Source organism: Chelonia mydas, chromosome 1, assembly GCF_015237465.2.
Source record: "Chelonia mydas isolate rCheMyd1 chromosome 1, rCheMyd1.pri.v2, whole genome shotgun sequence".
Taxonomy (NCBI): domain Eukaryota; kingdom Metazoa; phylum Chordata; order Testudines; family Cheloniidae; genus Chelonia; species Chelonia mydas.
Genome location: NC_057849.1, coordinates 109,694,016 through 109,718,977, shown reverse-complemented (window position 1 = coordinate 109,718,977; position 24,962 = coordinate 109,694,016). Strand labels below are relative to the sequence as shown.

General features: G+C 39.8%; 1 protein-coding gene across 4 annotated transcripts in view; it reads right to left on the bottom strand.

The window, feature by feature from the left end:
* The window catches only part of TMEM255B (transmembrane protein 255B), a 106,369-nt gene that overhangs the window by 79,009 nt on the left and 2,398 nt on the right, over window positions 1-24,962 (bottom strand). For all 4 annotated transcript variants that reach the window (XR_006287482.1, XM_043536082.1, XM_043536086.1 and 1 more), the window contains exons 2-3: window positions 17,716-17,858; window positions 13,593-13,655 (exon numbers count right to left, since the gene is read on the bottom strand). Coding sequence is in view for 3 of the 4 variants with exons in the window: in XM_043536082.1 (XP_043392017.1) it covers window positions 13,593-13,655; window positions 17,716-17,858 (206 nt within the window). In the remaining variant the exon portion in view is untranslated. The remainder of the gene's footprint in view (window positions 1-13,592; window positions 13,656-17,715; window positions 17,859-24,962) is intronic.

Here is a 24,962-nt window from a genome sequence, read left to right as displayed (position 1 = left end):
TGACTATTGGGCTAGGATTGCCTTCATTCTAGGGCAAACAAAGGAATACACAAACTCATGTGGCTTCATCTGCTGGAAGGGAGAATTGTTTAAAATGCTCATTGGAAAAAGTGTTGTGTTCCATACTCTAGATGTCATAGGGATGGGCCCACCAGAGATAGACAGAAAGATGGTTTACGAATCTCTGAATAGAGAAACATACTGCTAAAGCAAGACTGTTGCAGTAGTTACTATACCATCCTATTCCTTTGCTAAACTTTTCTGAGAAGATTTCTATAGTTGCCAAGCCAGCAACTCTTCAATTCTTCTTTCCTTTTGTTAATATTTGTCCATTCAATATACTGTAATTCATTGATAAACCCAGTCTTGGGTCTCAGATTGCAATACCTATAATAGCCCTGTTTGCTACTGTCAGTGTCTCTCCAGAGAGACTCAACATTGTGTGGGATATCACACCCAGAATTATGTTATATTGTTCACTATTCTATTTTATGCTTCATTTTTGTATTAAAATATTTTGTTATATAGTAAATACACTTCAAGAATAAAAATTAAATTAAATAATAGAAATAAATGTCAACAACATTATCTAGAATTAAAAGCAGTCCTGCCTCAGTACTCATATAAAGAAAGTTACATAATCTTTTTCTCCTTTAATATGGAGATATACCTATCTCATAGAACTCGAAGGGACCTTGAAAGGTCATCGAGTCCAGTCCTTTGCCTTCACAGCAGGACCAAGTACCGTCCCTTATTTTTGCCCCAGATCCTTAATACTGTTCAACTTTTGTGATTAAACCAGGCATTTTATTTATTTATTAAAGCATGTGGAGAGGAAAACAACAGTATCATGCTGTGAAAGGAAAGAAGATCAAGTGACTTTCTGGACTGGAGAAACATTTAGGATTCAGGAGCCAGTATTAGCAAGCAGCAGTCTACTGAGCACTTAAAACTGCTAAAACTCCCTTGGTGAGTATCAACAAAAACCACCTGTTTAAGAATGATTACAGGATGGCTGGGTAACAGAAATATAAACAACAAGCAAAAATTAACGACAGCATTAAAGGAAAGGCAATAAAAATTAAAAATATATCTAGGTCTACAGATCAACAGCTATGGCATTACAGAGACGAGCAAAGAACTTTCATTCACAGATGCTCCTTTATTGATTAAAATGTGAAAGTACATTTTATTGCTTTAACAGGAGTTTCTGTTCAGAGCAATAAAAGAGAACAATACAAATGAAATAAGTGGCATGCTCGATGTCGTAAAGGTTTAGCATTTCCTGGTAAAGAAAGGTGAAATTTTCAACAGATCAAGATTATTATTACATCCAATATTGTTTTAACAGCAGAAAAACCTCTAATGGATCTGTTAACCTGCAAAATTGTGTCTCAGACTGACACCACTGATGTCTCAAAATACACACATCTGTTAGCATAAATGCTAAATGCACGCCACCCCCCTACACACACACCCCCGATTAATTTCTAATGCTGTGTTTATCCTCTAATTTGCATCTGATGAGCACAGTAATCAATTTATTTCCACAAACACATTTCACAGGTCATAAAGTTTACTTTTGTTTTCAATCCTGTGACAATAAAGTACCCAATGCTGTCATTCCATAAACAGATTAACAAAACATTGTAAATTAGGATCTTTTTCCACAATTAGTTCTGTGCTGTTATTTCTAAAAGCACCGAACTTCACTTTTCAGGGACCATACTCTGTAGCTCATCTACTCTATTAAGGATATAAAGATTTACACTGCATTGCAATTGTCTTAGACTTTAGCACCAAAGAATAATGCTAATCCTCAAGGGTTAAACTGAACTGGTATGAAGGAGGTAAGTGATGATGTCCCTCTCTTTTAGTACCTAATTTCTACGTAATTTAAATATTCATTTACAAAAGAAAATTAAAGACCTTCTGGTTGCAAAAGAAGCCCTCAAAATGAAAAACAGTGCACTGCTGTCTTACTGGCCTTGTCTGCACTAAATTTTCAGCACTTCCCATGTTGACCTGGTGCCTGCTGGTAGAAATGGTGAAAACATGACTGTAGAACAGGTGATGGCCAGTAAAAAGCAGTAGTGAAAATATCTATGCCTGGACTGTCCTAGCGCTTGTGTAAACAGGTTCTGAATGAACTCTCCCCGACAGCTAGTTGGGGAGGAGGAGAGACTTCAGGAGCAAACTGCATTTACATGAACACGCCTACTCTATGTAGGTATCCAGCAGACAGGAGCTGTATAGCTCCCAGTGATCAGCTTTTGCTGGTGATGGATTACAAATCATGTTAGTACTGAATGCAGTGGTAGTGAAATGTTATCATCAATGTTGTTGTCTTTATTGTATGAGTAAAGGGGAGCAGAACTGTGCTTAACCTGTCCCAAATAAGGAGGTCACCCTCAGCTGAAAGAACCCCGTTAAGCCAGGGGCTCGAATACCAGGCCTTTGTGAAAGCAGAGAGGGGTTGTGACAGGTGTCCCAGCCACGAAGTGTGGACACTCCCTAAGGGTCCCCAGTCTGGTTTAACCTGTTCCTCCCCACTATTCAGAGCTAAATAGGCTTCATTAGGAGCCTTTTGTTATTTTAAGTGCTGAAATCACTTATGGTAGGACAGTGTTTCTGCCCAGCCTGATGAGAGCTAAAAATCACTCAAAGCTGACAATTACTAAGGGGCTGAGCTATAGAGGTCATAGCAGAGAGGCAGGTGGCAGCAGATGACGACCGGTGGGAGCAGCGAGCAGGTGGCCGGATGGCGGAGTGAGCAAGGTGGCTTTTACTCCTTCCCCAACCGCCTTGGTGAGAGGAGAATTCATGCAGATGCACCTCTGAACTCTGGGTCTTCACTGACCAGGGACAACAACTGTGAGTGGGGCGTTAAGGGGGGGCACACTACAAGAACTTTGGTGTTGGATTCAAGAACCTGAGGCAAAAGACACTGCTCAGGGTACTCTGGGGTGGTTGTTTTGCTCCTTGCTTTTATGTTTATGAATCCTGCTTGTGCTGTTTTCCCTGATTAATGCTAGGTTACTTTTATTAAAGAAAACTCTTTCCACCTCGGACTCTGTGCTTGCTTGTCAGAGGGTGGAGATGGATGGCAGGAGAGAGATTACTTGATCATTACCTGTGAGGTTCACTCCCTCTGGGGCACTTGGCTTTGGCTTTGGTCTATCCTTTCGGAAGACAGGATACTGGGCTGGATGGACCTTTGGTCTCACCCAGTATGGCCGTTCTTATGAAGTACTGCCTCTTAGAGGCGCCCAGAGGGTAGTGTGTAATTTTCACAAGTTACTGGGTGGGAGGTCAAGCCAGTTCTGTGTTATATTGTTGAAAAGGCACCCCTAGATATTGAACCTGGCCCTTCTTGCTTCCCACTTCAACTGGCAGAAGGGTTACACTTGTACCATTGCTACCCCTGCTGGAGCTATATTTAAATTTTCAGGAGTGCTGAAAATTCCGATGGAAAACACAGTCTCTGGATCTGTAGATAGATAGACTGAAACAACAGCTTTGAGAGGAATAATCTGCTCTTAGGGACCTATGTAGTGTACATAAGATGGCAGACAGGAAGCAAGAGAATGGTCATGATAGTGGAATATAAGGATCACTAGGGCCTTATCTACACTTAAAAGCTTTTCCCAGTAAATCTATAACTGGCTCAACCCGCCTAGTGTAGACACAGTTATACTTCAGAAGCATTTCTTTGGAAGGTATAGCTTATTCGAATTTGGCAAGCAAAATAAGCCATATTGACAAAAGTACTTTTGAGCTGGTAAAACTATCTGTGCTAGAGCCTTTGCTGGCATAGCTATGTCAGAACAGAACAGAATAGAACAGAATAGAAATAAAAGTAAAATATCTCTCCCCTAACTGACATAGGTATGCTGGTAAAATGTTTACGTATAGATCAGGCTCACGTCTGACACACAATCTAAACTTTGATCCACAGGAAAATATGTAGAGAACAGAGAAGATTAGATTCACAATATGAATAACAAAAGGAGAATGTAAGCATTTACTTATGCCTTTGAGTCCCTGAACTTCCAGGATCTCAAAACACTTTACAAACATTAATTAAGCAAGCCTCACAGCACCCCTGTGACCAAAGAAGAAGAGGCACAGAGTGGTTAGTTGACTTGCCCAAGGTCACAGTGTGTCCTCAATGACACAGCTGTGAACAGAAAGCAATTCTCCTAGATCCTGATCTATGCTCTTGCCATTAGATCACATATCATAAAATATTAAACAGAATTTCTCTCTATGAAGGTAAGCGGAATATAGCTACTCTGAGTCCAAAATAAGAGACATTACCAATCCAATCCCAATATTCAGATAAGATGTACTTTTAACAATATTATTTATCAAGCAGAACAGAATGGAGATAATGGATATTTCAGAATTTCATGAAGGTTGACTAATATTCTCAGATGTTATACACCGATACAATTACTTGAAATATCTGCACCTTAAAGATGAAATATTAAAATATTGTATCTCAACCCAGAAATATTCTAGTAAATGCTGAAGTCTTAAAATATAGGAATACTATGTAAAACCAAAAAGTCTCTCAACATTTTAGCTGATTGAAAGAGTCAATAACACAGACTTTCAGTTTCCTTGATTTTATTACCGTCTGTATAGTATTTCACACTGATGACAGCAATAAAATATAAAATGTCACTTGCCTTTATTGTGGAAGGTTTTTTTCTTATTGGCTATCCCTCTCTCCACCTCAGCACCTTTCCATCACTGATAACTGCCAGATTGGCCTTTTTCTTGTCAAAATCCATACTAAGAAGGATATGATCATCCTGGTGCATGGTAGCAAAGGGAGGTGGGAAAGGTACCAGGACTTAATTGAGCTTTCACCAAAAGATTTAACTTTTCCCCTCTACTTACCCCTATACCTCCCTTTGACCCAGAAGACCCCTGCGTCCTGCTACACAAATCTCTAGGCCCCTATATCAACGAACCACCCTCAGACGACGCTTCAAACAAGCACAGAAGTGAAGTCAGAGAGCTGACTCATCCTCATCCTGCCAAGAGAGACAACCAGTGCAAAGGATTCCACCCCATGTCTTCCAGTGCTGCAAACATGTGACAGTCCAAACATCTGCTGACCCAGTAACAAGAATCTAAATTCAAAAATATGCAAAGATATCAGCAAGGATGTGCCATCTCCTCAGCAACATGAAAGGGGAAACCTAACAGATACTTAACAACTGGAAGATGGAAAGATGCAACCATCAGCAAACAGTTGCAGAAAGGCTGCATTAGGGCAATAGCTACTTGGTTCTGTAGAATTTAAAGCCACTCTGGGACAGCACCACCACTAGGCATTTTATGCCTAAGGTGAGCAAGCATATTTGCACCCCCTAATGTTTTGGTTTGTTTTTTTGTCAGAGGGTGAACATATTTCCCTAAACTGAAAACAGGACAGTGAGTAAGCGGCGACCCCAGGCTGCCTAGCATCACCACTGGCCCGAGCTCTGCCATCTCATTTTTCCACCCCCGCAGCTTTGCTCCCTTGGCAGCTGCCCCGCTCACTCTGTCATAGTTATGGCCCTGCTCCGGGGGTGGGGGTGGGGAAGAGTGCTTATAACCCTACACTGAGGAGAACTAATAGGGACCGAGAAGTCAACAAGGAAGGTGCTCCCAGGGAATAAGTTGCTTAGGTATTATGCCCTTCACGGCTTTATCACATCATTTTTAGGGTATATCTCAAATTTTAAAAAGCCATATTTGAGCTAGGACACTGTCAGCATCCTTAAACCTCCTTGTTTGTTTTCAGCTTATGCAATTAATTTATATTACAATCTCTACCTCACATATATGGTGGCAACAAAGTATGATAATGGATTGCTTGGGTTTTCATTTTTAAAAAGGGAGCTAAACAATATAAGAATGGTTACTAATCACATATTATTTTGTTCCATTCGTATTGATATTTTTTACATTAGCATTAATTGTTTCTTTCTTTCCTGAGTCAGAATATGATGTATGGATTGGCAGTGGCAAAAAACCAAAACACACACAGGAGTGCTGTTCACCTCATAATAAGTGTGAGTTCAAGAGTGGAAATAATACCATAGTAATGACAATGATTATCTTCACGTGATTGGTTTTTTCCCCTTGAAATATGAAACAAGACTCTTCATTTATTCATGTAAGAGTGGCAGAGACCTATCCTCAGGAATACAAAGAAAGTTAAACCAATTTCTCTTCATGCAAATAAGATGCTTTCATTAGTCTAATATATGATATGGGTGACCAGGTGTCTGGTTTTCTATCAGAACAGCCGGTCGAAAAAGGGACTCTAGAGGCTCCAGCCAGCACTGCCAACTGGGCAGTTAAAAGTCCGGTCAGTGGTGCTGCGGCGCTAAAGCAGGCTGTCCTGTCTGGCACCATGCTGCGCCCCAGAAGCGACCAGTAGGTCCGGCTCCTAAGCAAGGGGGCCATGGGTCTCCATGTGCTGACCACCCCCCCCCCCACCGAGCACCAGCTCCACATTCCCATTGGCCAGGAACCAGCCAATGGGAGCTGGGGAGGTGGTGCCTGTGGGCAAGAGCAGCACATGTAGCCTCCTGGCCTCTCCGCCTAGGACTTGGACCTGCTGGCTGCTTCTGGGGCACACACAGCATGGTGCCAGGACAGGCAGGCAGCCTGCCTTAGCCCCTCACTGCGCCACTGACCGGGAGCCGCCCAAGGTAAGCCCATGTCCCAACCTCAAGTCCCAACCCCCTGCCCCAGCCCTGAGCCCCCTCTTGCACCCCAAACCCCTCAACCCCAGCCCCACCCCAGAGCCTGCACCCCCAACACAGAGCCTTCACCTCCCCTGCACCCCAACCCCCAGAGCCCCCTTCCACACCCTGAACCCCTCACCCCCTCCCAACCCCCACCTCAACCCGCAGCCCCCTCCTGCACTCCAAATCCCTCGGCCCCAGCCTGGAGTCCCCTTCTGTACCCCAAACCCCTCTTCCCCAGAGCCTGCACCCCCAGATGGAGCCCTCATCCCCTCCTGCACCCCAACTCCCTGCCTGAGCCCGGAGCCCCCTCCCGCACCCTGAACCCCTCATTTCTGGCCCCACCCTGGAGCCTGCACCCCGTCCCGCACTTCAACCCCTACCCCCACCCAGCGAAAGTGAGTGAGGGTGGGGGAGAAAAAGCCACTGAGGGAGGGGGAATGTAGTGAGCAGCGGGCAGGGCCTCGGGTGTTCGGTTTTGTGCGACTAGAAAGTTGGCAACCCTATATATGATAAAGTGTCTGTCAGCAACTTAAACCTTTATCTAAAACTCCCACTCAAATTCCTTTCCTCTAGGATGTTCTGTTTGCATCTGAACAGCAGACAAAATGCAATTCACTGCACTGATCCTGATAGGCATTAGTCTCAATAACTTCCTTCTTCACAATACATATCAAACACGCAGCTTCTGATGGTTGTAAGCTATTTATAAAATGTAATCAGTGTCAGAAATTGGAAGAGGTTTGGCTCTGAACACTTTTTCCACATGTAACTGCACTGGAACAGCAACAGCTTCAGAAAGAAATGTGCAGTACCGAATACCAAACTGGAGTTGCTGTTGAATCATTGCCACAAAATGCACCACAGTACCTCATAAGCACTGCACAGGACCATTAGTACTAGCATGTGACTCTAAACAACCAAACACAGAGACAAATAAATGTGATCATTGCTTCATTTCTCCAAAGTCTGTAATAGTTGCTTTTTCAACATTCCATTTGAAATTTAACCCCCATGACACAGATCTAAAAACCAGCCATCTGTTGGTGCCCTATCTAACTACCTTTTGATAAATCTGAAGAATGGAAAAATCTTTGAGATTATTTTTGCAGATTCCCAAGATTTACTGGGGAAAACCTGAAATTTAAAAACTCTGCATATGTGAGAAACCAATTTCTGAACACTGACAGGGTCTCTCTTTAAAGAAACATACAACAAGATTTAACTACAGATAAACCACCAACCTCAGAATTGCTGTAGGCAGCTCTCTTTACTATAATCACAAACTAAAACACGATCAGTAACAATCTGGTAGCTCATCCTAGCCTGGGAATGACTGGTGCTGCTCTGTCCTTTCCTCTCTCACACTTCTTGTCTACTCCTAGTCCCTCTGCTGCTGCTCTCTTGTATTCTCACTACTGAATCGCAGGCTTGTGACTTCGGTGGTAGCTGAACCTCTTCATCACTGCTACCCTCCTGCTAGCTATTGTTGGCTGGTGGGATTGTGACACTAAAAGTACCTGTAAGTCTGCCAGTTACTACTCTCGCCTCCTTCAGCACCACCATTGGTAGGCACCACCACTGGAGAAACTTTATTTTCAGCCACATAAACAGTACAGCTTTCTCCAGGCTAGATTTTAAAAGGTGTGTGGTTAGTATATGTTATCTAACACTAGGATTAGCTAAAGGACAGCCCATGCTTTAACCCAACCAGTTTATCATATGTTAAAGTGTATACTGCCTTGTCTACAGTATACTTTTAGAAAGTGTTAGGTGTTCACTGATGCATTCTAATACCACACCTTTACATCCTACTTTAGACAAAGCCTAGGAGAGAGTTTTCATGGAGCTACCAATTTCCCTTCCTGAAACAAAATGGTAGTGCTGCTGAAAAAGGCATCCACTGTCACCCCTTTGTGTCAGTCCGACTCTAAATTCAAATCTCATACTCTGCTGTCATAGATACCCGCTCTTATTCTCAGCCTCTCAGATCCCTGTATTTAATTCCAGCATCTCATTTTCTAATTGCAAATACTCTGTACTCTAAGGTGAGAAGACAGCAAGCAAGGTTGCTTCAATCAAATCTACTAGATTTTAGAGTGATTGTATTTTCCAGGCACCAAACTGGACTAAGTAGCCACTCTGACTATAACAGAGTTTTACTTCTCTTCTTTTTCAGTTTTACTCTGTTCTGTTATCAGTGACACCAGCTGTATGCTTTTTTCGAGGGGGGTGGAAACACCATTTTTTGCTTCAGTCATTTTCTTGCTGTCCTGTTCCAAGCATTCCAAATTACCTCTTCCAGCGGGAGATCATCCCCTGACTGGCTGATAGCCAATTTTTTGTTTTGTTTTGTTGGTGGAAATTCAGCACAACATAGAGAGGGGAGCAGATTAACAGCAGTAGAGAAATAATGTTAAATAGCCAGTGAGATAACAAGCCTAATCCTACAAGCTACTAAGCACTCCCAATTCCCTCTGAATTCGGGTTATACCAAAAAGTCAGTCTATTGAAGTCAATGGGAATTGAGGGTACTCAGTATCTCACAGAATCAAGTTTAAAATTCTTGCCTATATCTGGTAAGGGTTTGAATTAGTGGAGCATCTGATCACTTTACTCTCTCTATGGTGATCATCAACGTTATACTTTAAGCACAACCAAACTGTTGGCCATTCTAGCAGACAGAACTTGCACCTTCTTTCATGTTCAATCAGCGCTGGATTTCTTCTGACCTAACTCTACCTAACCATAGCATACATACACATACATTACTACTCCTGTAGGAATTCTGTGCCACTGCGCAATGCAGAATTTGTGCAGAAATTAATGTTGTGCGCGCAGAATTTCCTTCCCACCGCCGCACCCCCACAAATGGCCTGCAGAGCTGCTGGCTGCCACTAGGGGCTGCTGAACCTGGCAGAGCCCAGCTCGCACATAGAAGACACTGCCAGGGGAGAGAACTGGAGGGCTGGCAGCAGCTGCAGTTCCTCGCACACCCTGAAGGAAGGAGGCGGCATGCAGGAAACTCCACACAAGCCCAGGATCGAGCATCAGACTCTTTCTGCCTCTGGATCCCTGGGCTCTGGTGGGTTGGGGTGTATCCCGCAGCTGGCCTCTGGAGGGGAGGGGACAGAGAAACAGCAACTGTGTTGTCATACGGGTTTCTTTAACTTTCTACTCCTGGGGGAATTTTTTGTGTGTCTGTATTGTTACAGACATACTTGCTGACAGGTATTTTGAAATAAATTACCAAAATAATTGAAATGGCATGATTATATAGTGTTATTTTGACAAATAAAATATTCAAATGTTGCAGAATTTTAAAATATCGTGCACAGAATTTTTAATTTTTTGATGCAGAATTTTAAATTTTTCGCACAGAATTCCCCCAGGAGTAACGTTATAAATATCATTAACAGCAATGAACAAATTTGAACGTGCAGCTGTAGACTGAAAACAAATGCAACTTGTATAGAAAAAATAGGTTTACCAAGAAAAGTAAGTTAATAAAATATGTATCTCTGCTATGGCTGAATCATGATTTTTCATGTTAAGATTATTTGAAACAACAAAAATGAATCAAGTCATTAGACAGAGCTATATCATTATCAGTTCTGCATTGGGTTAGTCTCAAATTACAGTGAAGGTCTATTTCAAACTAAGTTCAATTAAACTTAGAGCCACTGATACATCATTTGCCTTCCCTACTGGATTGAATTCATAAAACATTTTTACATTATAGTAACATGATACATCTGTAAAATTTCCATACTTATCTGGGCTTTTGTACTTGCTTTGTTAATGATGGCTGAAAACCCATTTCAGCTACTCCCAAGCCTTTCAACAGAACATACTAAATTAAACTCAAGAGAATAATTAGAGCCCTGGATCTTACAACCTATGATATAATCCCTCTTGTTTTAGAAGCTGTTTCTGTAATATTTAAAAACAAGCTACTGACTCATCCTTACTTTTGATAATGTTTAATATTTTTGCACATCATGGGATCTACTGATGGATGACAAGTTTAACTGAACTTCTAATTATTTTCTTACCCAGTTCTTCATCTGTCAGACTTTTTGCCTTCTATTCACCACTGCATATTTCACACCAAAAGCCTGCTTTTTTACTATTTCACATTGGGATACGCAAACAGACACTGATACTAAGCAATTATGACATGCATTTCCCACAGTCCTTATTGCATGAATGTTACAAACATACCACGCAGTCTGAATTTCAAGTACTGTTTTATTCAACTCATTTTTTTACAGCATTTTGGCTGCCTGTTGTGCATAAAAAAAAAAAAAAAAAAAGATGGAAAACAGAGGTGAATTAAAGAAAAATTGAGAGGTAACACTACTGTCAAGAGTGATGACAACTAGAAAACTATCCTGATTACATTGGAAAACAAAATCCTATTCTCATCTGGCAAGCATTCTTTTGCCTTTAGATGAGGAGTCAAAACTAGCCCCGTTAGCAGCTCTGAACTCTGATATAGAAATCAGGGGCAACAGCTGTTAAAAATGCAAAACAAAAGTTCAAAGTTAGGGGAATACTTGAAAATGTGTTATGAAAACTACCGTGCCATGGAAAAATGTCCTGAAATTATTTTCCTGTTTATAAATAGCAAAAGCAATTCAGTGTTTATGGACAAAAAACAGGAAACCGCAAAAAAAAAACCAAAAAAAAAAACCACACCCTGCTCTACAATACATAGCAAAGAACAAAAGTAATTGGCCAGTTCCTCAGCTGTGTAGGTCCACTGAAGTCATAGTATTTCAGTGTAGGTCCACTGAAGTCATAATATTTCGTGAAGTTTAACTATGATTTTTCTAGTGTAAAATGCATACAGGACAAAGGTGATATTCATCCACCACACAACCACCTTTTGCACTGAGTAAGTGTAATACAGTTTCCTATCTACAGACCCAATCCTGCAAAACTTTATTCACCCAAATCGTCTCAATTGCCTAAATAACTACGCACACAAGTAAAAGCAACTCATTTATGTAAGGATCTTACAAAACCTAATTTAGCAAATGCCTACATAAATGTAATGGTCAGGCCATGTCTAATCTAGCCAGAGAAACTCTGCTATCACCTTGCTAATAAGAGCTATAGGTTGTTGTTTTGTTTTTTTGAGACTACACAGTTTTGCAGAAGGCATTGCTAACATGGCTTCCATGCTCAGTGGAAACTAGGCTACAATGCATTCTATAGTTCCCAAAATCTTGACAGAAAAAGAACTGAACAACTACATTTAGGGGACAAACACTGTAGTTTTTACTCAGGCAAAACTTCCTTTAAAGTCAATGAGAAATTTTTCTGAGAAAGGACTAAGGAGCGTAGATAAAAATTAGGGCTATTAAACTGTGATTAATCACAGTTAACTCATGTGAGTAACTCAGAACACTTCAAATATATTGATTTCAATTACAACACAGAATACAAAGTGCACAGTGCTCACTTTATTATTGTTGATTACAAATATTTATACTGTAAAAATTATAAACAAAAGTAACAGTATTTTTCAATTCATCTCATACAAGTACTGTAGTGCAATTGTGAAAGTGCAATTTACAAATGCCAATTTTTTTATCACATAATTGCACTCAAAAAACAAACCAATGTAAAATTTTAGAGTCTACAAGAACACTCAGTCCTACTTCTTGTTCAGCCAATCACTAAGAGAAACAAGTTTATTTACATTTACGGGAGATAATGCTGCCCTCACTTTCTGGTAACACTGTAAATAAGAAGCGAATAGGCATTTGCATGGCACTTTTGTAGCCTGCATTGCAAGGTATTTATGTGCCAGATATGCTAAACATTCGTATACCCCTTTGTGCTTCGGTCACCATTCCAGAAGACATGCTTCCAAGACGCTCTTTAAAAAAATAAAGGCGTTAATTAAATTTGTGACTGAACTCCTTCGGGGGAAACTGTACGTCTCCGGCTCTGTTTTACCGGCATTCTGCCATGTATTTCATGTTATAGGAGTCTCGAATGATGACCCAGCACATGTTCGCTTTAAGAACACCTTCACAGCAGATTTGACAAAACGCAAAGAAGATACCAATGTAAAATTTCTAAAGATAGCTACAGCACTCGACCCAAGATTTAAGATAGGTTTATTTAATTAAAAAAATTAAAATGCCATTTGTGCATTTTAATTGAACCTGAATTTCCATCCAAATAGAGCTTGACACAAACCACAAGTAAAAAATTAATCTAGTAAATTAGAAATGCATCATTCACCATTTTCTAACATAATTAATGTAAAATATGTAAAAATTAAAGATCTGAATAAATTTAAGTCAAGCAATATAATTGTTTAAATTGATGTATATAGATATAGCGTATCTTCCTGATCAGCAAAAAGAAGGCCCCTTCCAGTTCACCCAGCTGCAAAATGGGTATCAGATCCATTGGGTTAGGGCAGTCAGATATGATGCTGGCCACATCACTCCCTTGTGTGCCACTGGCTATGAAAATGACATGCCTTAACAATGTCAGCCTGGTGAACCATTGGCTTGGGGGAAAACTTTAATTCTGACTATATTTAGTTGCAAATCAACATGTTTTAATGGTTGTCAGTTTTCTTTAGGAAAATAACTAAAGTACAAATGCAAAACATGATAAAAATCAAGGTGTCCTGCTTGCAGATTTAAAATCATGATTAAAAGCAGGGATTTAAATCAATTGACCCTGGGACTAAGAACTGCAGGAGTCAGTCATGGCAACTACAGATAGTAAATCCGTTCTTTTTCTTCAATTAAGCCTTTAACACATTTTAATATTCAAAGAAAAAGAAAAAAAAAAAGTGTTGTTGCTTACCATTTGCCTTCTGTTCTCTACCAGGTTGATTCCAATAATCCCTAGGAAAGATCCGAAGCCAAGCTAAGGCAAAGAACAAACCAACAGAAACACACAAGGTCAGCTTATTTGGCAACATACAAGAATGTTACAATATTTAAGGTGAGATGTTGGGCAGATAAACCAACTAAAACAATTTGTGAGAAAGAGCAAAATATTTAGTATAAAATTATTACTGGCCAGAAATTATGTGATGCAACAGGGAACAATCAGAATGGGACTTTTCTTATATTTTAGCAGTTCCAGTGTGGCCAACTTTGCTTTCTTTATTCAAGGCAAATCTTCCCATTGGTGTCAATGTGGAGTTTGGACCAAGAAAATACAAACAGTAGTCAATGTTCAATAACATAAGTAATGTTTATGTCTTTTTAAAGCAACAATAAATTATACAGAAAAATATGACACTTCACATTTGTTCCACCCATGGGTTATACTATAAAAGTATACATATTTAGGACACCTTCTTTGAAATGACATTATGAAACTGCAAGAGACAACGGCAACTTCTTCAGAAAATAGATGTTTTATTTTAATGCAAGTCCCCAAAATCCTAATGTTTACTTTTTTTAAAAAAAATTGAAAATATTGCAGGTCCTAAGAAAAAGATGTTTTTAAATCGCTAAAGAGTACAGTGTTTCTCATACCGTACATCCCACAGCAAACAGCCACACCTGCGGTAGCAGCAACACAAGCAGGACGAGAGGGAGAATGAAGTTCAGCTGGAGTTACCCCTTCCTCACAGAATACGTCTACACTGCAGTGGGAAGAAGATGTGATTCAAAGCACTGGGGGACAAACTGGCACTAGCTCAGGTTGAGCTAGCGTCCTAAAAATAGCAGCATGGGCATTGTGGCACTGGTCACAGCTTGGGCTAGCCATCCAAGCTCGGACCAAGCGGTGGGCAGGATTGAACTCGGGTGGTTACCCTGAGTCTCTGTCAGTCGAAACATCCACACTGCCATTTTTAGGCACTAGCTCAAGCTGAGCTAGCATAAGTCTTTCTACTTGTGCTGGGAATCACATCTCCCAGCTGCAGTGGAGAAATACCCTCAAAGCCAGAATTGCATGGGACAGCCCCCACTCCTGGGAGGAACCAGCTGGAAGCAAACACAGAGGCAGCTGAACCATGAGGGGAGGGAGGACGGGGAAATAAGACTCAGCCAGGGTTACCCCTTCCAACCAGACCCCATCTTGAACCAGACCTATACCAGGGCCCACGTGAGATTGGGAAAAAAAGAGAATTTCCTGGGACGAGCCAACCAGAGACTAGACAGCAACAAACACTGAAGCAGCTGCAACAGGAACCTCTAGAGGCTAATAAGGTCATCAAACTCTTTCCCCAGATTTTACTCTGGGCATCTTTTCCCTTCTGCTGGTTGGCTGCTTACTTCAACGTGGTCACTTTACCTCATCCGCATGCCACCTTTTCTGCATGCCACCTTTCCTCCATGCCTTCTTTTCTTACTCCCCCACTTCAGTGTCTCCTCTCCCCACCTTTCGGTTCATCTAATCCCTTTTTAACAGCCCCTATCCCATCATGGGACAAAACAGGATGGATGGATGAACAAACAAACGAATAAATAAATGCCACCAAAAAAAAAAAAATCACGACACAGACATTGGGGAGTTTGTAAGCCATCACAATGTTCCCGCTGTTTGTATGTCAAATCCCACATCTGCCTTGTCTAGTTGGATAGTAAGCTCTCTGGGGCAGGGGCCGTCTGTCTCCCCAGTGCCAGGCACAATGGGGCTCCCATCTCAGTGAGTCTCTAGGTGCTACTATAATAAACAAAATAATAATTACCACCATCACACACAGCATTTACAGCAGGTGAGAGGGGATGCTGTCAGGGGTTCCTTTGGTTGGTTGTTTGGCTGATGGGGTTGTTCGGCTGATGGGGTTGTTCGTTTGTTTTTTGAACAAGCTCTGGGTCTGATCCTACAAGCTGCTTGACACAGGTGGAAGTCGGAGCCCATGCAGAGCTCCATAAACTTCAGTGGAACTCCATGTGGGCACAGAAGTCTTCCTACATGCAGTCATTTGTAGGATCAGGGCCACTAAAATTGATAATTAATATAAACTAAAGATGAAGATAAAGGGATTTTTTTCAATAATGGAATAAATTACTAAATCCCTAGTCCTATAAATATTTATGCACACAAGTAATTTTATGCAAGTTAGAAGTAGTTTTGGTAGTGTTAAGAGAACTGGGGGCTTAAGTCATTTTGCATAATATTATTTTAAAAAGACCAAAAAGTCACTTGAGCTAAGCCTAATGAACCTTTGGTGCCCTATCCTGTCCCACTGAAGTAAGAGCATTGTTACTGAATTCCATGGGAGCAAGGAACCACCACCCTTTTTTTAAATTCCAATTTAAATTTCTCTCTTCACAAGCAGTCTTATTTTTTCATTGCTCCATAAAAATAAACATTTAGTTTATCACATCAAGAATGAAAAACCATAATCTTACCTTACAAATGTTTGCATTTTCAGCTGCTCAGATACTTCCTAAGCTAATGCACCATAAATCTATGTATTGTATGCTGCATTCACACAGCAGGAAAGGAACAGTCAGTCAGACTTTGTGAATGAAATGTTACTAGTGAAGGAAAAATGGAACCAGAATAGGTATGTTAAAACTCCTCTTAGATAATGCTTTCCACAAGGTGCTCAGCTTCTTCAGCTCTCACGGAAGTGAATGGGAGTTGAAGCTCACAATATCAGAAGCTGTAATTGTATCAATACAGGTGACATTGATGTATTACGAATGCTTATGCCCAAATGAATTTGTTGGTCTCTAAGGTGCCACAAGGACTCCTCGTTATTTTTGCTCTTTCTCGGTTACTACAATGATGGACCACAAATGTGCAAAATATAACCATGCTTTTACAGAATGTTGTCAGCTCTAACAGCCTTAAAACGAAATAGAGGGAAAAATCATTATTAAAAGGTTTTCATTTGCAAATCATTCTGAACATTTCTAGCTATTCTATCAGCCTATTAAATAAAAACCTATAACACTTAATTTTTAAAAAATGCTCTAGAGCAATATATTTTTTGTTTAGTACACAGACGTTTTCTCCCTAAAATAAACTAATTGCTATAATTAACTGCTTTGTGCACATGAACTTTATTAGTTATTACCCATTAAATTTCCTCTAAGGGAATGACTGCAGAAAGTTTATTCTTTTAAATGTTTTCATTTCAATTACAACTATTTAAAGACTATGCCATTGTATTAGTCTACATATTTTAATCTGATCCAAGGACAATGCATTCTTTTAAAATTTTATTCCTGGAACTAATTTTAATTCCATTTTTAAACACCACTTATTATAGATTATTACCCTAAAATTAATCCTTCCAACAAATAAATTCTCAGCATGACTTTAACATATTAGAGAACTTAGTTAGAAAGAAGAATTGTAATTTACAAATAACGATTGGCAATGCAAAATTTATACATAGTTTTAACAGATACTCATCCCTCTTCTTACAATGTATGATTATATTATGAACAAGAGCAAATAGTACACAAAGTCATTCTGGTCCCAATTCAGCAGTGTACTTAAGCATGTGCTTAACTTTAAGCAAGTGAATGATCCATCCTATTGAAGTCAATGAAATTAAGGTCAATGCTAAACTATCTTTTGAAGTCGTTAAAAGCAGAGTATTTATTGGTACTTATATTCGTTCTTTTACTAAACGACGATTTAAAAGTCCAGTTAAGAATCAAGGCTGTGATAATGCATTAAGTGGTTTGAAAGTCATTACTAACATACAGTAGAAAATTATGGCCCATTCTTGAAACTGAGTCCATGTGCCTGTCCAGAAAGCTATTAAATTCAATAAGGTTCCACACAGGCACAGTGGTCCGCTCTCATGCACACATTGCAGGATTAGGGCCTACATCTGAATCACAAACATAACAGAACTAGATCTAAACATTATGCACCTTAGGTTTTCCCTCACCAGTAATGCAACAGGATTTGAAATTTCCCTCATCAATTGTGGTTGCTTGTGTCTATGCCATAATAGTGTATCGGTAATAATGGATAATCTAAAATACATTTCTCTACGCACAATGATTCCTGGGTAATAGCCTCCAACGGTAACATTTTCTGTTCTTGTAGTAGCTGCAAGTCCTATGGTCAGTACGAACACAGACACTACCAGCAGAGAAACTGTGAACCAAAGCGAAGTCTTCTTTCGTTTTGCAAACTGTCCTGTTGGGGAAAACAAAAATAAAATAGCTTTTCATTGCAATCTTAGCAGTACAAGTATGAAATAAAAGCTCATTCCAGCTATTTCATTTTTAACCCTTTCCCCCAACAAGGGAGAATATTTTGCAGCAGAGAGAGGATCTTAAATTATATCAAGATTAGCTGGAGCTTAGTAAACTTTAATACATTGTGCACACATACAAGATGAGGTTTTACTAAGCTGAAGTGACAATAATATTTTCAGTTATCTGTGGTAAATCTTGTAATGAAGTTGTTCACATCTGTAGGCCAATTCTGCAGACCTCAAACCATCCTCACCAGGCAAAATTCCCATTTGGCTCTATATGGACAACACATAAATACGTACATTTTAAAGAAGATTAGCAGAAGCTCTGCTGTGTTATCATGAAATATTTTTTCTCTTTATAGTTATCAGGTAAGCAAACCAGTTGGTATCTTCTGAAGTAAAGAAGTACAGCAGACAATGAATTTGTGATAGATTATACATATACTATTTTATTTAACAGGAACTGCTCTGTGGAATTTATTTAATCCCATTTCAATTTGGACTCAAGTACACAGGAGTAAAAGATTGCAGATAATCCTGCTGTAGTCAGCCTGCTCTAAGGCATTTAACCTTTTTTTGTTGTTGTTGCTGTTTTAACTTTGAGGCAGAAGTGTATCTTAGTTGCAACTCTAGGTTTCTAAAATTATTATTATAGAGCTCCTGCCCATAGCTCACCACAATTCTGTAAAAACATATTTAAAAAAAATACAATAAATCACTATAGCCATCTAAAAATACACCCTCTTAACATTCAAAATGAACAAAAGAGAAGGAGTCCACTGTGGGAAAATGTGAAAAAAAGGAACCAGAGGGAGAAACAGCAAACAAGGAGCCTATCAAGGAACAGAAGCAATACAATGTGACCAAATAAAACTGAGGAACACAGCTCTGTTTTTGAATTTCAAATCCCACACCACAGAACAGATTAAGTTTGCAAAACAATTCATCAATGATTTTTTATGAACACATATATAAAAACTGAGATATGTTTGTTGACATTCCTCAAACAGAACCAGTAAACACGTCAAATATTTTCTTTGGTATGAAGTGTGCTCTGCTTTACTGAAGGAAACAGACAATTAGAAATTAATCCAGGTGACTCCAGTCATCTCCTCCCCAATCTGTGCCCCAGCTGATTCAGCTTTTGGCAATAACATTTAATCTATGGTGGTCCATTGGTGGTAAGGAAGGAGAGAAGCGTGGAATAACCCATGCACCGAAATACATGAGGGTATGGTCAGATCTTTCAATAGGCTGATCTACAAATCCACGACACTAAAGCTGACCCAGTATGGCCAACCTTAAGCATTCAAAAACCATGAGTCAGGTTGCCACCCAAAGTCAAAAACTATCTTAAAAACAATGAGATTTTTAAAAATATTTTTTGGAGGATACGGTTATCTGCCTTTTTGTTTTTGAGCTCTTAGATTTCACATTTTCAATGAAAATATAAAGCCTAGAAACTATTTTTTTAAAAATAAAGCTGAGATTCTCACATAATCCCATGACTCCAGGATCTGGGACTTTAAGAAAAACACCAAATATTGAGAGAGTTGTAGACCCAATTTAAGCATATGGCTGATCCTGTTAAGGCACTCCTCAAGTCTCGGGGGGGGCGGGGGGCGGGAAATCAAGACAATCCATTACTTCAAGGAGCACACAGACCAGACTATTCAATCTGATGTCCAAATGTACATTGAAAATTCCCAAGGATTCTAATCCAGGAGGACTTCAACTGCATTGCCAGCACCAGTTTACCATACTCATCTATGAGGCCTACTGTGTAACCAGAACCACAAAACTTGGTACAGCCCCATGGATACAGGAAATAGCCATATGCTTGAACAAACTCATCTCCATGGTTAACTAACTCCTTCATTACAAGGAGCATGAAAATATCACAGCTATTGGCCCACATCTTTATTCTGCTTGAGGCTAGTGACCACTGAATATCTGTATAGAAACAGCCAGGCATCTTCATCCAACCACATGTCAAATTTGCATGATGGCACTTCAGAATCATCAACTGTCAGCCTTAGTCACAACAGATCAGGCATTAACCAACCAAGCCCGCTTGCAAGAGGTTTCTAAATTAGTCATTCCATCTATGCTGCTCAAGTATTTTTCAATGGAAGCCAAAGGGATTTTCTGATATTTCACCCTGAGAGTCTTCAGTAACCTCAGTGCCTTTGCTCACCATAACCTTCCACACACAGTGTCATCTTTGAACCTACACTAACAAAAAACACTCTCTCACAAAAAGATAAACAGAAAAGGGTTCTCAGCCCCACTTCTGCCCTCCTTCCACCACCTCAGCAGCGCCAAGGGGACATAATCTGGCCACAGTTGGCCAGATGAGAATTCCCCTAGTGAGGAGAATTCTCAACTATTTTAAAGAGAGCCAGGCACTATGCCAGTCCCCCCTTATCCCCAGAATAGGATGCATGTTGTGGTGGAAGAGGGCATGACAGGGCCAAGGAGAGAGCAGAGCTCCTATAGCAATTCTCATCTGGCATGTGACCAATCCCCTCCTTAAGCCTCCCCCCAACTCCCTTCCAACCTCTCTCCAGTGCCGAGTGTATATTGGTGCAGAACTGGGAACTTTTATTCCCCTGCCCTCAAGCTAACACATCACATAAAAACAAAGAACAAACCAAGAGAGAAAAGAAAGCTCCCACTAAACTCCACCCCAGAGACATACACACGCCAATCCTCAAGCAAACTGCCCAGATAAGGAAGAGAACGTGAAAGGAACTAAAGAGGGAGATATACATTTTATAAGGAATTAATTTAAATATTTATGTAAGAACTTGACAAAGCTACTAACACGTGTAGATGTGAATGTGTAATGTACACAAACTACATAAGAAATACTGTGATTCAAAGGACAAAATTAGGATAGTCACATTTTTTTTTCCTCTCCTGCTGGAAATAGCTCACCTTACCTGGTCATTCTCGTTACAGTGTGTATGGTAACACCCATTGTTTCATGTTCTCTGTGTATATAAATCTCCCCACTGTATTTTCCACTGCATGCAGCCGCTGAAGTGAGCTGTAGCTCACGAAAGCTTATGCTCAAATAAATTTGTTAGTCTCTAAGGTGCCACAAGTCCTCCTTTTCTTATTACCCTGAAAAAGCTCTCTTATCTTAGAAGTCTGCTACCTTTATAGGCACATCTCTAGCAAAGTATTTTCAATGAATGCTACTGTTCAAGAACAACATTTCATTTCAAAGAAGAAAGAGAACTGGAGCACAACTCCAATGTGACCAGCATTCTTGAGGGTCAGACTAATGTTCTGAATTTTGAATCTTCATTCCAATGACACTTCAAAGCCAGCAAAATCACACCAGAAAATAAAATGAAGTCTCAATCATTTGGTCTCCTCAGAATCAGTAGTTTCCAAAAAGAACTAATATAGAAATGTTTTATGTTCAAAATGGACCTTAGTATGTAATCTACCAAACAATTTATATACTTCCTCAAAATTCTGTGCATGTTTATAAAATTCCCAGTAATGAAAAATTACTTATAAAACTTATACTACAGACAGTTTTGAAAAATGTCTGTATAATTTTACATCAGTGAGACATGCATGCATAAGTTTAAGGCAGCACATATGGCCTAGCCTTAAAAAACAAAAAACATGAAGACTTTTTACAATCTCAACAATACCAAGTGCCTTGATAAACATTGCAGGGAAAAGAACACTATCCAATTCACCTGTGAGACTCAGCATTTCCAATGCTCCAATGGCCTGGGCTGTAATGTATATTGGCAACTCTGGTGTTTACTGAGATCATTTAATATTGTCTTAACAGAATATTAATATTTTAAATGTACGTAATGCTTATCCTGAACTACATACACAGAGAATGTTAAACTATTTGTGTGGTTTAGAGCCTCAACTAGGTACTTTGCCTGATAAACGTTTATTCAGCTTATTTGTAAAGCAGTTTGAGATCTTCAAATGAACAGCGCTACAAGAAAAAAGCTTTATTATTTCCCTTCTGCTACTATTTTACTGACGGCAGCACTGCTGCCATTTTCAAAAAAAAATGTCCATAGCTCTTGTTTGCTTTTTAGAGGGCAGATACAATATGTTTGGGATTTTCTTTTAATATAGCTACCCATTGTGGGGCAGGAAGGGTTCAGCTACAGTTACCTGCAGCCAAAAACAATTCAAAATTGCTCAGTCAGAAGTATTCCTGTGGTACTGAGGGAGAAGACTGTTAGGGTCTGATTCAGCATACACCTCAGTCAGTCTCCACTGGCAAGGGCTGTTACAGAGTGTCAGCCATGAATTAAAGTGGCCTTTGGAACAACTAGGTAACGAATGAGATAGTACTGCTGCCAATCCTTTCTAAGGGCAAATTCTTCTTCAGTGCAGCTGCCCCTGCAAGGACAGGAGATTGTTCATCAAACCCATTAACTGTCCAACCTGTTATTGCTGAAGTCACTCTCAGTAGCAATTAGTCAGTCCCTGTTAACTGATGCATAGTGACTCAAGATGGAATTGTAAAATATTAAATTGTCCCTCACTGGAATGCCCCAATTTTCTATTAGTATCTCACCATTCCAAGAATCAAGCAAATGAAAGGAAAGTCTTCTCAGTAGACAGGTTTCAGAGTAGCAGCCGTGCTAGTCTGTATTCGCAAAAAGAAAAGGAGTACTTGTGGCACCTTAGAGACTAACCAATTTATTTGAGCATAAGCTTCCGTGAGCTACAGCTCACTTCATCGGATGCATAAAGTGGAAAGTACAGTGAGGAGATTTTTATATATACACACAGACCATGAAAAAAATATACATTGTAAGGAGAGTGATCACTTAAGATGAGCTATTACCAGCAGGAGAGTGGGGTGGGGGGAGAGAAAACCTTTTGAAGTGATAATCAAGCCTAAGTTAATTGTATCCAATTTGCAAATTAATTCCAATTCAGCAGTCTCTCATTGGAGTCTGTTTTTGAAGTTTTTTTTGTTGAAGGATACTCACTTTGAGATCAGAAATCGAGTGACCAGAGAGACTGAAGTGTTCTCCGACTGGTTTATGAATGTTATAATTCTTGACATCTGATTTGAGTCCATTTATTCTTTTACGTAGAAACTGTCCAGTTTGCCCAATGTACATGGCAGAGGGGCATTGCTGGCACATGATGGCATATATCATTGGTAGATGTGCAGGTGAATGAGCCTCTGATAGTGTGGCTGGTGTGACTAGGCCCTGTGATGGTGTCCCCTGAATAGAGTCATCTTTACTAGAGCCCCTGCTCTAATCAAGGATCAAATGAGGACGGTCACAAATTACCACCAGCATTACATTTGATGGTAATGTTTGTCAATCTTGGCTGGCAGTGTGATAACAATGCATAGATACCACAGCGATACTATAAAAAAATCCAAGACATAGATGAGATACACAGAAAATGCTAACCTTCACATCACTGATCCGTGCTCCACCAGGTATGGTCTTAAACTGCCCAAGAAAAGCAATAACCCAATAGTACTCTCTGCTCTGCCTAATAAACATTTATCAGGCTAAGTATCTATTTGAGGACCTAAACCACACTAATCCCACCTCCATCAAAGGAGAAAGAAAGCCATCAGGACACACAGAAGAGAAAATAGAATCTCCTCTTCCAAGCAGGTCAGAGACAGGAGGAGAAAGGCATGTAGAGCTTACATACACATACAGCAGTTGGGTTGGATAAGAAGTACAGATCATCATTCCTAGAGTCAACAGAGGGAACACAGTGATGTTCAAACCCTTCCCAGCACCCTAAAGATGGGGAAACAGAGTCAGAGAACCCCCTGTCAATCAATCAGGAATTGAGGAAAATATACTGGAGAACCCCTTTTCACAATAGCCAGCAGAAGTATATTTGGGGAAGTGTATCTCCGCATTGACAAAAGACGTATGATTTAGTGGGAAGACCTTAGTTCAGTTTCTGCCAGAGTGAAATGATGCAACCCTAGAGGTGGAGGCATGGGTTTGGAAAAGGGAAAGGTGAGGCTTGCAAAGGGGGAGGTATAACTTTAGGATACAGTGGGTCTGTGATGGAAGGTGTGGGGAAAGAAAGATCTGTGATGCATAATTTGTCAGAGCTAGAAAAGCCATCTATAATCTACAGTCCAACTCCAAAAGGTCTAAATCCACCTTCCTTTGCTAATGCACGTACTCCTCTTAAAACCAATGAACAGTCTCCTGCAAGCAGACCCTTTGGAAGTCTATGGGAAAAATAAGAGGGAATGAATTTGGCAACGGAGGAAATACAGAGGACAAATCACACTTACTGGGAGATCAACACCACACCATTTTGTCGCCTTGCTCTAGTCAAGGAGATGAAGATGTGAAGAGACTTGTCTCTAATTAATATTGAACGCAATGTATATTAACATCCTTGATCTATAGGAGAAAGATTTGTAAGGGAAAAAGGTTACATTTTCAATGTTTTATATTACATGATGTTACAAAGAATCATGCAATACAAGTTAACCCTGTGTAACATAACATATAATATGAAAGGGCTAATACAGGCTTTGCATCTAATATTTTGTAGCTATGAAGCTAATATTTAAGGAATGAGATTTGTATGTCTTTGGGGCTAAATTAATAATGTTTCATTATTCCAGTCTTCCCTTCAATGCCATATCTTCCTTGGCTATATTTTTCCATTGTAAAAAGAAAAAGAGTACTTGTGGCACCTTAGAGACTAACCAATTTATTTTCACATCCGATGAAGTGAGCTGTAGCTCACAAAAGCTTATGCTCAAATAAATTGGTTAGTCTCTAAGGTGCCACAAGTCCTCCTTTTCTTTTTGCGAATACAGACTAACACGGCTGTTACTCTGAAACCCATTTTTCATTGTGTATTTTAAAAAAAATGTGCTATACTAATGACGTTGAACTAATCCTACATTGCCTCCTAAAACTAAATGTGATGGGCTGAGAGGTTTTAAAAAAAAGATATCAGCCCTGCTTTTGCTGATTACTTCCTCTTTTCTGATTAAATGCTTGACTTGTCCAGTGTGCTAAAACTAA